This window comes from Manacus vitellinus, unplaced genomic scaffold (genome assembly GCF_001715985.3).
Source record: "Manacus vitellinus isolate BGI_N305 unplaced genomic scaffold, ASM171598v3 scaffold_14_pilon, whole genome shotgun sequence".
In the NCBI taxonomy this organism is placed as follows: domain Eukaryota; kingdom Metazoa; phylum Chordata; class Aves; order Passeriformes; family Pipridae; genus Manacus; species Manacus vitellinus.
In genome coordinates, this window is record NW_021939063.1 from 13,263,745 (window position 1) to 13,281,297 (window position 17,553).

At 36.3% G+C, this 17,553-nt stretch overlaps 1 protein-coding gene across 9 annotated transcripts in view; it reads left to right on the forward strand.

The window, feature by feature from the left end:
* The window catches only part of ERC2 (ELKS/RAB6-interacting/CAST family member 2), a 424,893-nt gene that overhangs the window by 218,345 nt on the left and 188,995 nt on the right, over positions 1-17,553 (forward strand). For all 9 annotated transcript variants that reach the window (XR_001920133.2, XR_001920134.2, XR_001920135.2 and 6 more), the window contains one exon: positions 320-480. Coding sequence is in view for 1 of the 9 variants with exons in the window: in XM_018068536.2 (XP_017924025.1) it covers positions 320-480 (161 nt within the window). In the remaining 8 variants the exon portion in view is untranslated. The remainder of the gene's footprint in view (positions 1-319; positions 481-17,553) is intronic.

The window sequence follows — 17,553 nt, forward strand, 5'->3', positions numbered from 1 at the left end:
ATGTTGCAGGAAATATTTATAAATTGTGTCTTAATGTAGCAGTGGCCCAGGTTAAATAGGTTTCTGGTAATCTGTGTTAGTTCTTCTCTTTATAAATATTGTTTATTAATTAATAGATGAATGGAAACATTAAAATTTTTTTGGTATTGAAAGACCATCTTATTTCTTTTAATTTAAAACACTTAAGATAGGAAGAGATTTGAACAGCCATTTACATAAAATGTAAATGTGCTTCAGTGTGTTTTTTCCCCTGTATTTATGTAGATTTAAGATTTACTTCTTGTAAAGAATATGGAACTTAAAAAGTCCTCTCTCTCAGGTAGAAGAGCTGATGAATGCACTGGAAAAGACTAGACAAGAGTTAGATTCTACCAAAGCCCGTCTTGCCTCAACACAACAGTCTTTGGCTGAAAAAGAAGCACATCTGGCCAACCTGAGAATAGAGCGAAGGAAACAGCTTGAAGAAATTCTAGAAATGAAGTAAGTACATTGATTTCTCTAATTTCCAGAAAAAAATGAAATTACTGCTTTCGCTGTAAGAGAAGGCTGTGTGTTTTTGTGTGTGTTTGTGGTTTTTTTTTTTTTCTTCTCTGCACATATTTAAGTCTCAGTATAGGACTAGGAATCTAAGACTGTTAAATTCCTTTTAATGCATGGAAATGCAAAAGGCTTTTTTTTAGAAGTACTCAACAATTTACATGAGATGAATTTTTGAAAGTTGTCATTTGCTACATGCAAATAAAAATATCAGCACTGTGTAAATTCTGTGAGAAATCGAAGATCTAAAGCCCTATCTCTCAGTGGGAATTCTATGCTGGAACTTCTGCTGGTGTCAAATTAGAGGAAAGGGGCTTATTAACTTTATATTGATGGTGCAAAGTTTATTGCATTGAATAATTGCTTAAACCTCCCCCCAAATGAACAAAAACCTCTTTGCATACACTTTATCACTATTTATATGTGTACAGAACGAAAAAGGAAGATACACATATAGTTTAAATCTAACTTGCTCTGCACAATAAAGGTAAATATCTGTAATTGTGGGACATTAAAGCTCTGATATGATCTTTAAAATTGGCAAAAAGAGTGAACCTGTTAATGACTTGGCTGGGCTGATAAGTGTGTAGTTAACATTTAGCAAAGAAAATTCACAGTTGCCATTTTGAAACCATTTTCTTGAGGGAGGAAGCCATATCATAACTGCAGTTAGATTGTTATAGTTATCTTTGCATTTTAAAGGAAGGGAAATAATCAGAAATAATGGTTTTCATAACATTACTGTAAATAAAACAAAGTGGAAATGGAGTCATATGCTTACTAGAGTTTTATAGAAATTTTTAGGAATAGCTGTCATGTAATACAGGTGCAGAAATACTGAAGTGGAAGCACAAATGTTTCCAGTGTTATCTAAAGAATTTCTGGTTCTGACTTTAATGAGGTCTATGGCTACACAGAAAAATGGAATCACATGTGAATTAGAGCAGTATGTGATATTATTTTCTATAATAGATACATTATTTTAGTTTTCTGATGTTCTATTATATGTACATATTCATTGTCCTGTCATAACTCAGGTGGTCAGTGCCAGTCATCTATTTTCTGTATAGTGCTTTTGGTCTGTTTCCTCAAGTCCATGTTTGTTTTTTGTTCCTAGCCATAGAATTTATTTTTTGAAATCATAATTCACAAATATTGAGCAACACAAAGGAAAAAATCTTTAGTTCTGATAATGTGACTTTTTCAATTAAGTGCACAGAACTGTTGGAGATGGAATCAGAGAGAACTTCTATTTTGTGTTGTGAGATGGAAAGAACAGAATATGACTATGAGATGTCAGGATGGTTTTGCTGGTCTAGGAGATAGAAAATAGAGTTAATGAACTAAAAAACCCTATATAAAATCAAAATATTAATAAACAGAGAGAACAAATAGATTAATTACAGAAATTGATGTGATCATATTTGCTTTTCTTTTTACTACCTCTTTAACAACATGAGTACTCTATCAAAAAGCACAGAATGGACAGATTTGTTTTTCTGAGCTCTGTGTATAGAAAGGGCTACATGACTACTCTTAAGTATAAATTAAATGTAAATACTATTATCAGATTATTTAATAAGATATGCTAAACAACATAAAATGATAGATACACATGTATCCATTAGATGCATAATTTTTTAGGTGCGTAAATTAATAGATACAGTGGTTGATGAGAAGCTCAGCATGACCCAACAATGTGCATTTGCAGCCCAGAAAGCCAGTTGTATCCTGGGCTGTGTCAAAAGAAGGGCTGGAGCACCTCTGCTATGGATACAGGCTGGGAGAGCTGGAGTTGTTCACCCTGGAGAGGAGAAGGCTCCAGGGGAACTTAGAACACCTTCCAGGGCCTGAAGATGGTACAAGAGAGCTGGAGAGGAACTTTTTACAAGGGCATGGAGTGATAGGACAGAGGGAAATGGCTTTAGAATGAAAGAGAGAAGGTTTAGGTTGGATATTAGGAAGAAATTCTTCCCTGAGAGTGATGAGGCCCTGGCACAGGTTGCCCAAAGAAGCTGTGGTTGCCCCACTCCTGGAAGTGTCCAAGGCAAGGTTGGATGGGGCTTGGAGCAATCTAGGATAGTGGAAGGTGTCCCTGCCCGTGGCAGGGGGCTTGGAAAAATGATCTTTAAGGTCTCTTCCAACCCAAACTGTTCTATGATTCCATTAGTAAACATCTTTTAGAAATAATTCAGATATTACTTGACAGTAGTTTAATTTTTCAAAGTGCTCACTGAAATAAGTGAAGGACAAACAAACTTCATGAAACTGCTGCATTATGCCAGAATATACTCAATATTGCTTTTTTAAAAAGGGACCAAGGTCTTCTCAAAACCAGATTGTAGAAGCTAACGAAGACCCAGCCATCCAAAGACAGAATAATGATAATTCTGTGTTCTAATAATATACTAAAAGTGTGTCTTACCTCTGACATTTTAAGATAATTTATTAATTGGAAGCATTGACCATAATTTCTATTTATCATTTTTTGAAAAAGCAGTATTGAGTGATTACAGTTTTTGGCTGCTAGCTTCCAGTTAAATAGGCATGAACTGAGTGTTTAAGAACATTCATGATGATTTCTTATGCTTGTATTAGGTTCAAGTTCCAACCATAACTCTGCATTCTAGGCCCATCTGGCTGACATTGTCATGATCCATCTTAATTTACTGGCCCCAGTTTTAGATAACTTCTTCAATTGTCATTACATGTTCCCATATGCATTCCGTTATTTAAGTAAGTTTAGAATAAAAATGGATAGCAGCTTAATCTTGTTCATATTTGCTTGATCTTTTTGAACTGGAAACTAGCAAAGTACCCTTTAAATGAAAGGTAGTTTGATAACATCAGCTTCTTCTTAACTCGATGCCAATTTGTGAAAAAATGACATTTATTTTAAATAGAAAGTAGTACATTTGGAGGAGTTGCATTTGCATGTTACTTTCTGAATATATGTGTGGGTTTTTTTTCCAAATGTCTATTAGAAATATTACTATATTAGTTCTGGAGGAAATATTTTTGTTATGGTCATATTATTTTAGCAGTGCACCCATAACTCATCCTGACATTAGTGGAAGTTACATGTACATGTTAACAGGAAAATGCAACATGTGTTCAAATCCATCATTTTGCCTAATTGTCTTATTACTTTGTGCTCTTTCTGTCTCTGAGCGCAAGAAAAAAATCAATGGTCTTTTTATTTTTTTAATAAGTGATAGTTTAAAAAGATCTGTATTGCATAATGTGACAAAAGGCATGTTTTTTAAGAAAAAAAAAGTATTTATCATCCATAAAAATATTTCAGTTGGCACGAACTTAAAATTTGGTAGTTACAAATATATCCCAAGTCTACTTTTTCCAGACATTGTTTTTGTTTTCTGAAAGTCCACAAGTAGGAGCACAGCCTACTGAGAACTTCACAAGGCTTGCCTAGAAAAGCTTATTCATTTTGTAATATGAAGAGCTTGAGGGCAGGAGAAGTTTTTGTGCTGTGATGTAGTGGAGGTTTTTTCAGATGTTTCTGAAATACCATATTTGTGGAGCATACTTTCATGACCACAGGCTGTCCACAATGCTTTCCTACAGATCTCCTTTCCTATATGGTGGTTCCTTTCAAAACTCATAAACCTGCTTGTAACAAAATTAGGTAGGTGTATAGACAGATAAATGAGTATTTATATAATGTTAAAATTGCTTTATACGTATGTACATGAACTAAATGTCTGCCCTCATGGAAAGTGGGTTTTACTCTATGGGACTTATCATCATTTTAGAAATGGTCAAAATGATTTTCCCTTTGGAAGATATAAAGTTTGACCTTTCTTTCTTAAAGTCTAATGGCATGTGAAGGAAAAGATATAAAAATTATTGTCACCCTTTTTGTTAGTTCAAGTTTTAAATTATATGCATTTTATCCTTGAGCCGCAATCACTAAAGTTAAAAACAAAACAAAAAAACCCAACACCCCCTCAGCCCTGCCCCCATCTTTGTTATCAAAACTTGGGGTTTCCTTGGCTGAAAATCCTTAAGTGAACTTTCTGTGCTGTTTATTTACTGTTTAAATACAAGATTAAAAGAGAAAGATATTTCAGTGGATGTGCATTAATTTCATAATCTTTCAGTGACTTAAGTTACCTGTGATGAACACTACACTTAGTGAGTGACCATGTAATTAATCCCCAGAAAGACTGAACTTCATATTTTAACTTGAAGATCTGAGAATTTTCTTTTTGAGATTCAACTGTTGATTACTGAGTGTTTTCTTCAGCTGTCAACTAAGTACACTCAGTGCTCTGAAGCTTTCAGAGTATCCTGAATGAAATTCTCGCCAAGAGTTTGAAAGGCAATTTCCTTGCCTTTAATAGAGTTCATGCCATCACATGTGGGTATTGCTAAATCAGTTTTGTTGGAAGTGACTCTGCCCTGAAATTCATTGCAAATTTCCAGAAGAAAATGTATTTTCCCTTTTGTGGAATAAATCAGATTACTTAATAATGAAGCATTAAAGATCTTATAATAAAATAATCAGCTACTAGTCTTTTTAGTCTATACCAAGAATAGAACTTGGCTGTGCTGTCCAAAAATATATATTTTAAATTGGATTTTGCAGTATACAGTGACAGGTTAAAATTAAACATCCCTTCCTTTGTTTAAGTATGTTCACCATTTTTTCACTGAAAATAATAGATGAATATTGCTTATCTCTGGTTTTCAGTAGGTTTATTCATTTAGCAGCACCTGTGTATAGTGAGGGATGAAATATTTGTGGGAAGAAGGGGATAAAATGTTCTTTTCCACAAGACATTCAGTCCCACCCGCTGCCACTCTGTGCAGAAGTGCTGGACATGCACTGTACTTTTATCTGCTGAGTTAGTGGTTCAGCTGCTCTTCCAGACAAGGAGAGGGCACTTGCATTTGCCACTAGATGCCAGTCTTGGGTGCCAGACCATGGTCTGAAGCTGCTTGATTCAAAAAATTGAGTAAGAGCAGCTTCACAGGGCAAGGAGGAAGTTTCTCCTGTTGGGAGGAGAGCGTGCCTGGTCCGTTTGTCTGTCACCTGGTCTGACTAGTCCCCTTCCAACCTTGTAGTGCAAGAACTCCAGGCATGGAATAGCATACAAAAGTCTCCATATCTGCTTTCGAGGATCTTGCAGGGTTGAAGAGGGTCTTTGAATGGATTCTGGATGTCAGGGATCACAGCCTAAGGGAAAGACTGTGTAAAATGTAAAAAAAAAAAAAAAAAAAAGGAAAACTAAAGAGTAGGAGTTTGTAGGGAAGTCAAAATGCTTTATGAAGTACTAGTGGCAGAAGTATAAGAAAGTTTACCATTCATCTGGTTTTCTGCAGACATACCCCTTTTTTCCATCAATAAATTTTACTGGAGTAGAAGTTGGGGATTTCACATCTGTGTTGCAGCTCAGCAGGAGTTGCTGCTCTGACAAGGGTTGTTGGATGTCCAGAGAATCTAGACGTGTTTCCAGCACCTGGACAAATCAGCTCATGTCCCTGCCTTACATTCTTCTATTACTATTTCCATCCATCACCCTCTGAACCTGACACTTGGGGAGGGGAAAGGGAGAGGAACTCAACATGTTTTCCTTTATTTATGTCCTAATTGCTCCACCCTAAGAGGTTCTGTCACCTACAGGATAGTGGTTTCTTGCTCATTGCTGTGGGTACAGCAATGGTGAGAAGGGCTTCTGAAATCTGTGTGAGTAGTAAATCCAGTGCATCTGGAATGTTTCAGGGTAATTATGTATGCAGTTCACCTGCTCAGGGCAAACACAGGCCAGAAGCATGATGCTCGCTGACGGGGAAAATCCCTGCTGGAATTGCAGGGACTCTGCTTGCATGGAGTCATGAAGTTAATTTCCTTTTTTTGGGTTCTTCCATACAGCAGCAAGGCTGAGGAAAGCAATATAGCAAGGTAGGAGAAATTGGCAAGGTGATTTAAAGTTGGAGCTGCTCTTTGAAATGCGTGGAACTCACTCTTTAAAACCACTTAAAAGGAGAGCTTCCCTGCAGACCCTGCCTGCTCCCTGTGTTACAGTCAGGCAGTGCTTTCCCCTGACCCCTGTCTTTGCAGAAAGGACAGTAAGGACCATCGTTTCTCTTGCCTACAGTGGAAACTGAGGCGTTTAACTAAAAGGTGGGGACCAAGTTGCTTAGTTTATGCTCCTTTTTTAAATGCTAGTATATTCTAAAAGGAGCCAGCACCTACCTTGGGGATAGTTCTAGGCTAAATCAGTAGTGGATACCTGACATTAAAGAAGTCTATTTGAATTGAAGTTTAGGTAAACAGACAAGGGTCAGATTTCTTAGATTATTCATAATGTATTCTTTTGAAAGAAGGATAATTTTAAATATTTTTTTTTTTTACTTTTCCAGCTCTAATACAGCCTATTTTTGGAGAAAGGTATCTATGATAATTTCTCTAACAAGGATTCTTTAACTCAATAGATTAGACAACAGAATAGTGTATAAAAAGCTCTGAAGAAAAAATAATTTTCAGAAAGCAGTTTACTATTTTTTTCATAATTTTATTAGAATGATTATTTTGACTTGTTTCTACTTTGGTAATGTATACTATAAACGTGTTCAGATAGCAAGTTGATTGTCTCAAGAACTGTACCATTTCAAATGCAGAACACTAGACTGTTTTTTAGTAACCTGTGGACTGCTTCCATTTAATTGTAGGATTCATGCTGAGAGTGTAGAGAGTCATATCCCAAGTTAAATACAAACAAAACAGCAGGATGTTGATACAACTGTGACTTCCATAGGAAGTAGTTAGAATGGTAATGTGGTCTCCTTCTAACTTGGGTGGAAAGTCTCTTGTGACTGCTTTTGCCCCACAGACCTGTAACACAGCATGCCTTGACTAACATTTTTGACACCAACTTGCAAACATCATAAAGATTAGAGAAAGCCAAATGAAGGCTTTGTTCTCTGGAACAGAAGCTTTCTTGACTAAAATGAAAAGATGTTTTTCTTTTGTAAACAACGAAGGGGCACAAAGCAATAAAATGTTTCTCTCTGTGAGAATAGGAGTGAGCTGTTTACTTGGGAAAGTGCTTCTCTCAAAGACATATGAGTGTCACCAAGTTCCTACCCACTTCAGAGTTTTGTATGTTCAGATTAAAGGATAGTATGCTTTGATTTTATTTTATAAGATTCATAATGTTTGAAATCTTATCAGCGTGGGAAGCAAGTGTGCCATTTCTTCTCTTAATTTTGTTCAGTCATAATTGACTTTCAAAATAGATTGTCACCTGCTTCTGAAGGTGAGTAAGATCAATTTAGGATTTCTGCAAGCCGTGATATGAGAGGCTGTGTTTGGTCTACTTTTGTATGGGTACCCAAGCAAAGACAGTTGGAGCCTCTCCCGTGTTTCCTGTCCGCTTTAGAGAGTGAGAGTGCAGTAACAACCTTTGCAAAATGTTTCACTCGCAGGAAGACACCGTCTTCCTCTCTCTTATGGAAAGGCAGCAGTGCTTCTTATGTCACAAAGGCATTGTCTGAAGGCAAAGCAGGAAGAGTTCAACCATATTCCTGACAACACATAGTATAGTAGTTTAGCGTATTTGCTGGGCTAGAAAATGAGTCTAGTTTGTTTTCTTCATTTCATAAGCATTTTGGCTTAATCATCATGCACTTCCTAAGAAACTATAGAAATTTAATCTCCTGACTCTCTGGTTGTACAAGTGATCTTCCAGGTTCCTAAGATCCATATGGTTTGAGGCACCTGCCAGACAGAAGGAGGCTGATGATAATTCCCACTCTGTATCCTAGTAGTGCACTTTGCTTTCCAATTTTGTTGCCATTGTTCTTCACCCATTGTGGTACCTGACCTCAGTAAAAAATAAGAGTCAATGCTCCACAAACATTTTATGTTGGAAATTCTACAGTACTTATTAGGGGTTTAGTGCTTTCCCCAGAACCTGAATGGTAGAGAGATCAAGAGGGAACCCTGCAGCTGCTTTATGAGGGAGATACTTAAAGACTTTTGACTCTGGGGAGGGGTAAGGCAGGGGGAGGATATGTTTGAAGTTTGAAGAATCTCAAAGGAAGGTATAAACTGAATGTAGAGCTGTTGTTTGCCAGATCTCTCAGCATGAGGAACATCAGGCACTTGCTCTAGTTAATCAGTGATCAATTCAAAAGAAAGAAGTGCTCCTTTATGGAGTGGTTGGTTGGTGACCTTCTGGAACTTGCTTCCACAGAGGCATCAGCTGATTCAAGAAGGGGTTAGACAAATTCATGGACAAGAGGTCCATAAATGGCTACTTCTTTATATATCTTTTGGCTCTTGTTATTGACCAGTGTTCCTAACGTTTATTTTCTGTCTGAAGTATCAGCTCTTTCCTGCCACATTACACCCTTACACCAAAACACACATAGTTAATGATCAGATGATTTATAAACTATTTTTATTTATTTATTTATTGAGAACTGGTTATAAGTCAACTAGTACACTGTGGAAAGATCAACAGCCATGCTTTGAATAGCATCTTCTGTTACCCTACAGTGTGTAAGTGGATTTACAAGATGATATAAGTGACAAACTAATTGGTTTAAAGTACAGGTTAAAAGTGAGATATGACAGTTACATGACATTCTCTGGTGATTGAACCACATAGAAGACAGACAGGATTAACAGTGCTTCAGGTTTACAGGTGTCTCAAGCTGCTTGAAGAACTTGGAGATACAGAGTATTCTAGTCTTTTGTAATGTGAATCAAAATTTGAAGAAACAATTGCAGTTGAAAATCATTGCCTTTACTTCTCTTCTCTTTCCTTTTTTTCTTTTATCAATCTCTTTAAATTAAAATGCTCTTCTGTTTTTCAATTTATAAATGTGTTAGGGGTTAAAATACACAAGTCTAATCTATAATATGTATTGATATGTAGAATTATAAATTCATGAGAGATGGAATAGTATTTAGAAAGGGAGAGTGGTGAAAAGGACAGTATATAAAACTGAGATGGAACTGTGAGTTAGTATTCAGTGAAACATGGACATGGCAAAAGGATGAGGGCTGAAAAAACCTGAAGAATGAAAATTCAAGTTTGAAATCTTACAAAGAAAAGGTATGGTTTAAAATGAAGTTTGTAATTTTTATCTAAAGTTAACTTACTGGGCAGTTTAGCAATCTTAACTTTTTAGGTAAAGAAGAAAAAGCATATATGCTGTCTACTAAGTATAAAACACTTTTTGTCTGTTTTCTATTGCACAATTTCTTTTATTGTTAGTGTAAGAAAATATAAGGAATAAAAACGTTTTACTGACAGAACAACAAATATAGGAAGAATCTATATTGTGAAATTACTGATCTTGCCACAGCTATGTAAACACTCTGTTTTAAATCTACCTTAAAAATGCTTTTATTAGCTAAAAAATTAGTGATGATAAAAATTATGAAATAGCATGGCATTTGTTTTGAAGTTCAGCCAGCATGGGAATGTAGAGGCCTCCACCTCTGATAATACACTCCAAAGAGCAAGTGGCTCTAAAGTCAGAAAGGAAGGAGTAGGAGGCTGAAAGTAAAAAAAAAAAAAAAAAGAAAAAAAGTTAGGCTTCTGTTTCATGGATTTTTTTTCAGGCTGACTGAATTACGCCCTTGTCTACTGAAACCCTCTTAGTGTAATTCCCATTGGCCTCTGTGACACCTAGGACAATGCTGATCAACTGCAGGCTCCCATGTTCCTAACCTCAGCCAGCATAATATGATTCTAGCAGATGTTTCTGCATTTTAAACCTCAAAATATGATGGGTCAGTTGTTTTTTTTTTTTTTTTCTCCTTTTTCCAGTGGCAAATCTTGCATACTTGAGAACCCAGGCCATGCAATTCAAGGTTAGGAATTATGAGCTGAGGGTCTCCCTGGTGGGATAATGCTGAACTTAATGTAAACTTGGATTTTTGAAAATGGAGAACCAAAGAAATTTAAAGGTTTGGATCATTTAAACTAAATTTGTGGATTATTTTTTAATATTGTATAAAACCCGTAAAATATAAAATGTGCTTAGAAATGTATATGTGATGTTTTCTGTTAGAAGGAAAAGGTCTTATAAAGTCAGGAGAGAACAGAGTCAGAAGCAATCAAACAGGAACAGTTTTCTTATTGGCAGAAGGGAAAGGTTTGGTTACCTTTCTCTGCCTTCCCATTAATCCTTAGGTACTGTGAAGTAAATCCACTGCTGCCTTCTTCCTGTGCTTCCTCATTCCTCCCCATGTTCCCAAGAAAACAAGTACTTTTCTGTGTGCTGTGGAAAAATACATCTAAATTCCTATTGTTTAGTTTCCTCTGGTTGAGTTCTCCTGTGTGTAATAAGGTGCAAAGTGTGCTTCAAGTTTTGCAGTCTCGTGTCCAAGAGCATTCCTTACTGGTCTCTCGTGTGCACTCTCTCATGCTTTGTAAGGTGTGAGCTCACAGGGCAGCCCTTCTGCCTGTAAGGACATAAGTAACATTTATTCTTTTTTCTAACCAATATAATGGCACCTGTAAGAATTTATTCTCCTACAGTTCTGTACCTCTGCTTTGAAATGAGTCAAAGAGGTTGTCTTTTGGAGAGGGAGACACACTTGTCCTGGTGTATGCCCTCCAACTGAACTGTGTATAGATTACTGATTTAGACTGTGATCCTGACAAGGCTGATCAATCCCCTTTATTAATAATGTGCCAGGTATAATGGGCTCCCATTCTTCATTGGCCATCAATCGTAACTATAATAAACAGGATAATAATAAAAACATGTGTTTTGTTATCGCTGTCAGCACTGTCTAAACAATGTGAATGTGGAAACATTGTAATAAAAAGAGAATTCTTCAAATATAATTGGTAAAACACGGCAGAGCACACAAAAATGTGCTAAAGCACCAAATTGCTGAGGAACAGCACCTCTCCTTTCAATACCACATTGCTGTTTAGCAGAGACTAACAGATCATGAATTATGTGATGACAGTGGAAATTAGGATGAGCTCATCACAATCACTTTTCTCTGATTGTGAACAAAGTTGGCTATATCCACACTGTTGTGCAGTGTACCAGGGGATCTTAGCAAAGCAAAGCCCCATCTGAGAAGGTACATTATATAAGTCTGTGCTACGTCTTATAGTCAAACTGTTGTGTTCAGGATAAACATCACCTTAAAAGGACACCTTGGCTTGCTCCCTTAGGGTGAAGTGGCTTCAACTCAATAGATAAACTTTTCAAGGCGAAACAAAAGCTTGGTGACATCACAAACTTAGGCAGAATATTTCTAGTGAAAGATTTTTTCAGTTGTTGGTAAATAGATATGTTACATTTGTAGAGGAGCTTGCATAATCCTAATAAGATTGCTATGCTTATTGTGTTGAATCTTAGTATTTAAAAGTATATTGGGGGATGCAAGTGAAAGGTTTGGTATATTTTTTTCCCTCATATTTAGTAGTGATTTTCTCAAAACCCATCCAGATTTAGTTTTGTAAATGTGTAGCTACTAATGGAGGAACTGTGATTTATTGGCTTAGATTAAAAATGTAGAAATACTTTTTTTGTGGTTAAACACTTCCCATTTTCTAACAACTCCTTCCTCAAACATATAGTTTATCATTGTTGCATTCAGCTCTGACCAAAATTAGGCCACACAGACTTCTGATGATCACCATATTGCTAGAATAATTCTCATTATAATGAATTATTCTTTTTTGCTTCCCAACAAATTTATCTTTCATTCTTTGAAGACTACCTTCCATGGTTCTTATCTTCTAGGTGGGAGGGAAAATGTAGCTTGGTTTAACAGAGACAGTCATTAAATGTGCTACTGTGTTCTTTTGGTTTTCAACCTCCTTGACCTTTATTATGTTAGGGAACAGAGATAGGTGCTGAGAAGAAAATGTCAAAGGAAGGGTTTATAGCAGTGAGGGGGCTTCATGGTAGTTATGTTCAGCTGTCTCCAGGTTATGGCAAGTTGTGTCCCAAAGGCTGGTTAGGAAGGAGTGATGCAATTGATAGAAGAGCTCTTACATTAAACTGAACTTTTACAGGCCTCCTTCCTTCCCCCTGCTCCCTTTCCACTGAAAGATTCAAAATACAGAATTTTCTTGTCTCTCTTTAGGAGATTTACTGTTTGATAACTTATGAGTATTTTTTGTGAGCTGGACAACTTCATCCAGGTCTTGTATGACTATCCTGAGAAACACTTTTTAGTTTTCTGTGAGGTCTGTAAACAAGAGGTAAGCAGTTCATGGATGTGAAGTTTAGGGCAGGAGCTGGTGTTGGGATAGTGTGAATTCAGTAGCAAATAGTAGAGATTATTACATAACACCTAAAGAACAGAAGCCCAAGAAGTGTGGTAGATCATCATCTGACATCCAGCAACCTGATACCCTCTTAGCAGAGTGGAAAATACTCTGACATTCATGAGCTTAAAAAAAGGGACTTTTTACCTAATGAAATATGTTTAAATCTGCAACAGGCATGAAAGAAACTTGACTGCTTTCTAGTTTTGTTTTGGGTGCCTGTTACCCTCCTTGCTCACCTGGATTATTTTGTCAACAACTGAAAGAAACCTGGTGAAATGAAAACAGAATATTTTCTGGTTCTTGTGGCTATGCATACATGTGTACTGAGCTACCCACTACTGCCCCTCCCTGTCTTAAAAAAATAGTACAAAGATCCAGTCAGGATGAAAATTACCTATAGGATTTTTACAGTTGTATTAAGAAATAGAATTTATATTTTTTGTCTCAGAATAATCTCTCTTCAACACTTCAATAGTGGGATATTTTGTTTAATCTGATGTAGGTTTTTGGTAGTACCTACTCTAAAAATGAATCTAATTAACAGATGAATTTAGGAAATCCCTACTGTAATTTGGCAACTAATGAATGGGGAATGTCGGTATATGACAAGCAACTTCCACTTAAGGTTAATGTACCTATTACCTCATTAGAAAGACAACTTTACACTCTTCAAATAAAACCTTTTTTGAATTTAAGATATGTATTTGACAAAGGGCTGGCTGAACTTACATGAAATTGGCTTTGTGAAATTATGCTACCTTTATTGGTACTGACTAGCTTTATAAATGTTTACCTTAATTATGTTTTATTGTGATTAAAAAAGATTGCAGATACTCTGCCTTTTTTTGTAAAGTGAGCTGTTGGAGCCTTTTCTGTTAAAGATGGGGGTAGGATATGGAGAATAGTCCAGCTCCAGAGAGGAGGCCCCTCACAGGCCATATGAATCCACTTACATGTAAATTGCTTGTCTATATGAATTAAGGTGAAGGTTATGAAAGAACTGCATTTCTGTGTTTATTGTAGGATTTTTGACAGTCTCTTTCCTCTTTCAAGTAAATTTGGCTTAAGTCCACAGTCAGTACAGTTTTAAGTAAACTCCTCTTTTGTTACATTAACAAGGTTATAACATCACTGAGGCAGATTTCCAGCTGCATGAATTGAGGCCTGAACATGCAGACTGAGGGGATAATTAAAACCTTAGGGTGGGAGAGTTAAACTACCAACTAAAATTGGATAAAAGGCTAATTGTCCATGGCAACATAATACATGTTTCTAAATACCTGTGAAATAAAGATAAATATTCGTGGTCTTTTAATTCCGTTTTGAATGCTCAATTCAGGTTTTTTTTTAGGGCATAACAAAAATAAAGAGAAAGTAAATAGAGAACCAAAGAATTATTTCCCAGATATTGTTGTACTTTAGTTATTAACTGAAAAACAGAATTCTTTTGAAGACTTCAGTGATTTTCTGCCTGCCTTTACAATTCAGGAAGCATTTTTGTGTAGGAAGTATGAGCCTCACTGTGTGATATGGTATATTGGAATGGACTGGTTAGTGCTTTGTCAAAATTTGTCATATCTCTTTTTCCTTCCTCCTTTTTTTTCATTTTTGAGAGTGGAGTTACATACCTTTGGTGACCTTCAAGAAGATGACATAGAGTCAGGCAAGATGATACATTACCACAAAGTTAAAAAAACAAAATGGGTTGTAATGGCAGCTTGTACTGAACTAAATGAATTGTGAAGGCCCATTTGTTATTCATTAGGAGAAGCAGAGCAGATTACTGTTCTGCCTTCATAGGGAGCCTTTAAACTTAAGGTCATTTTACACTAGTACCCTTGTGGCATGGACAGCATTTAATACATTTTTAACAGCTTTTACATTTCCATGGTTTGCAGCAGTGCTTGTTGAATCATTTCTCTAATGAAGGTGTTTTAAACTAGTTTAGAGTTACTTTGGGGGAAAAAACAGGAAAAAAAAGAAATAATTGGGTTGATGAAGTGACTTTATATACTAAAGAGCTAAGCATGCAGAACATATTGCTATAAAGTAATGCATGCTGATTCCCACTGCTACAGAAGTACATCCCTGGGGAACTGTGCTTTTTTGTTGTTGTTGGTTTTATGCGTGTGTGTGTTTTAAAATGTAAATAGAATGAAAGTTGTGTTTTTCACAGTGCTCATTCCTTTGGGGAAGTGAGGTCTGAGGACAGAAATTTAGGAATATTTTTTGTGCAATTTCTGGGTTGCTCAGGAGTCTGAGGAAGAACATTCAACATTTTGGCATATTTTGGTGTGCATACTGACTCTCTTGTTGAAAGTGGGCATCTAAGGAACCCATCATAAAATGAACGTGGAGTGGAGGGTAGAATTTTACTGATCAAAATAAAAGTTGGTTATTTCAGTGCCTCTCAAATGGTTCAGTGGTGCTGTGGAAAGTCAAGGCAGAAAGGTAGGTACCAATATGGAACAATCTGAGAATAATTTTTTAAAAAACGCTGAATGAATCTAAAATTCTGTTAGCTTAAAGAATGATTTGTACCTCTAAAGAAAGGTTTAACCCCAGTTAAAGGAAGCAATCATTTCACAAGCTAATGTTTTAATGTAGATTATAGTCTTTCATATGTCTTCAAATTTCATACCTTCAGTCCACATTGTTGTGGATTTAGCTGTCAAAAGCCAAATTACAGTGCCTTTACTTTTGTTCAGAAGGTATTAGAACACAAATGATGTACTGAGTTTCAAGAATTGTTTAAAAATAAACTTAGCTAACAAAATGCTAATTTAAATGCATTATGGTGTTTCTCCCCACAGCCAGTCCACTCTTTATTTTCTTTTTCTTGTATAGCAGATTAGCAGCATTTGTTTTTTACTTCATTGCCAATGGCTTTCACTGCAGATTTTTCTATTGATTTTACTGGAAGCCTACTTTTATGGGAAACAGCTTCTTTCCTACCCTGCATTTTTTTAAAAGCAGTTTTTGAGATAGTATATGTGGTATATGTGGTGGTTTATTTCCTTTGATTCTATGCAAGTCAGCCCTAGGACTGATCTAATGCACTGGACACACTGACAGTTTTACCTGTGGTTCATAATACACAGTCTGTATTTGCTTTGGCACAAAAGAGATGTGGTGTGGTAGGATTTGTGAGAATCTGCTGTTGGTTAGAGCTTTGCAGTGTGCCTGCTTCCATCTATGCTCTATGAGTCTAAAGCTCTGTAAATAATCAAATTTGACTAAATAGTTATTAGGTATTAAAAAAATAACTTGAGAGACATATTGAAAGGCTAGATACATGCTAATCCACAGACAAAATCTAGTAGTGGTAGGGTTTTTTTTCTGTGTTATTTTGTCATCATAAAGCAAGCAGGGAGCTTCTTTAAAGAGAGTGTAAGGAAAACACATTGATTTGGAAAACACTGTATTGTTGTAAATCTGGCAAAACTAAGAGGAAGAAAATCTCCTTCAGTTATATTCCTTCAGGTGACTGAACCTTAGACTGATAAGAATAGTGGCAGATTAAATGAACACCAGATAAAAGATTCATGTTGAGAGCTGACATCCTGCCTCATAAAGGAAAGAACAGACTTCTGTACCAAGTGCTTTTTTTTGACACTGATCATTGTGGTTGGAGCATGTTTCATAGATGGGAAGGACCAAAAATACTTCTAACACAGAATCTGTGTGAAAGCGAACATAAATGCATACAGAATATATTTGATGTGTTCTAATCCAAATGCTGCTACATCACTTGTTTCTTGATCAGATGAATCACAAAGCAGTCACGTTGAGGTCTCAAAACAGAAGCAGGCATGGAAAATACAGAGTATATTGGCAGTCTTCTGTTTTTATAGGCAAGAGTTTATAGCACTCAAGGTAAAGAACAGCAGTTTCCAGGAGCCAAAGGAGTTTGCACTTGGCTTCTAGATTCCTACTTGCTAAATTTGTGGAAAGCCTGAGGAAACCCCTATAGTTCCCTAAGTTAAGGAAGCAATAGTGGGACAGGAGCAGAGCTTAAATGAACTGCACAGTAATATACTGTGTATTCTTTCTGAAGTGCTAATGTACTAAACTTTGTAGGCAGGTCATAGTAACAATCAAAAGTCAGTTGTTAAAGTCTAGAAAATGAAAGTGATGACATTAAAGAAACAGATCATATGCCTTGGTCCTTTAGAATTATATAAGAGGGACAAGCTTTGGCAAAACAAAAGGAAATATTCTCCAGGGAGAACGAAGTATCTGTTGTCTGAGATCTGGCACAAGCTAGTTTTTCTTCCATTGGAAGACAGGGGAAATGCCTATGCAATTTGAAAGCACTGGAGGGTTTAAGCTGTATGCCCTTCAGAGATTTTAACAGTGTGACTGGCTCCCTTAGAGTCACAGCTGGGAGAGACTGGGGTTAGCATGTTTTCTCAGGGACAATAATAGAGGTGCCAGCTGTTGTCAGGAACTATCATGTCAGTAACATGTGGTGAATAAATGTGGCTGATAACTATTACATTAAAATTTCTAGTATCAGAGATCATTTTTTTCTCATTAGTGGAAATGAACGATCTGATCTTCAGCTAGTTTATAACTAGAATTTAGATCTTGTAAGAGAACAAAACGAGCTGACGGATTTCAGTGGTGAAAAGCTTCTGGTTAAATGAAGTGAGCTGCAAGAAGCAATAGTCATGACACAGTTGGGCAGAGACAGATGTGCAGATGAATAACCAAAATTAATAACAGGCAC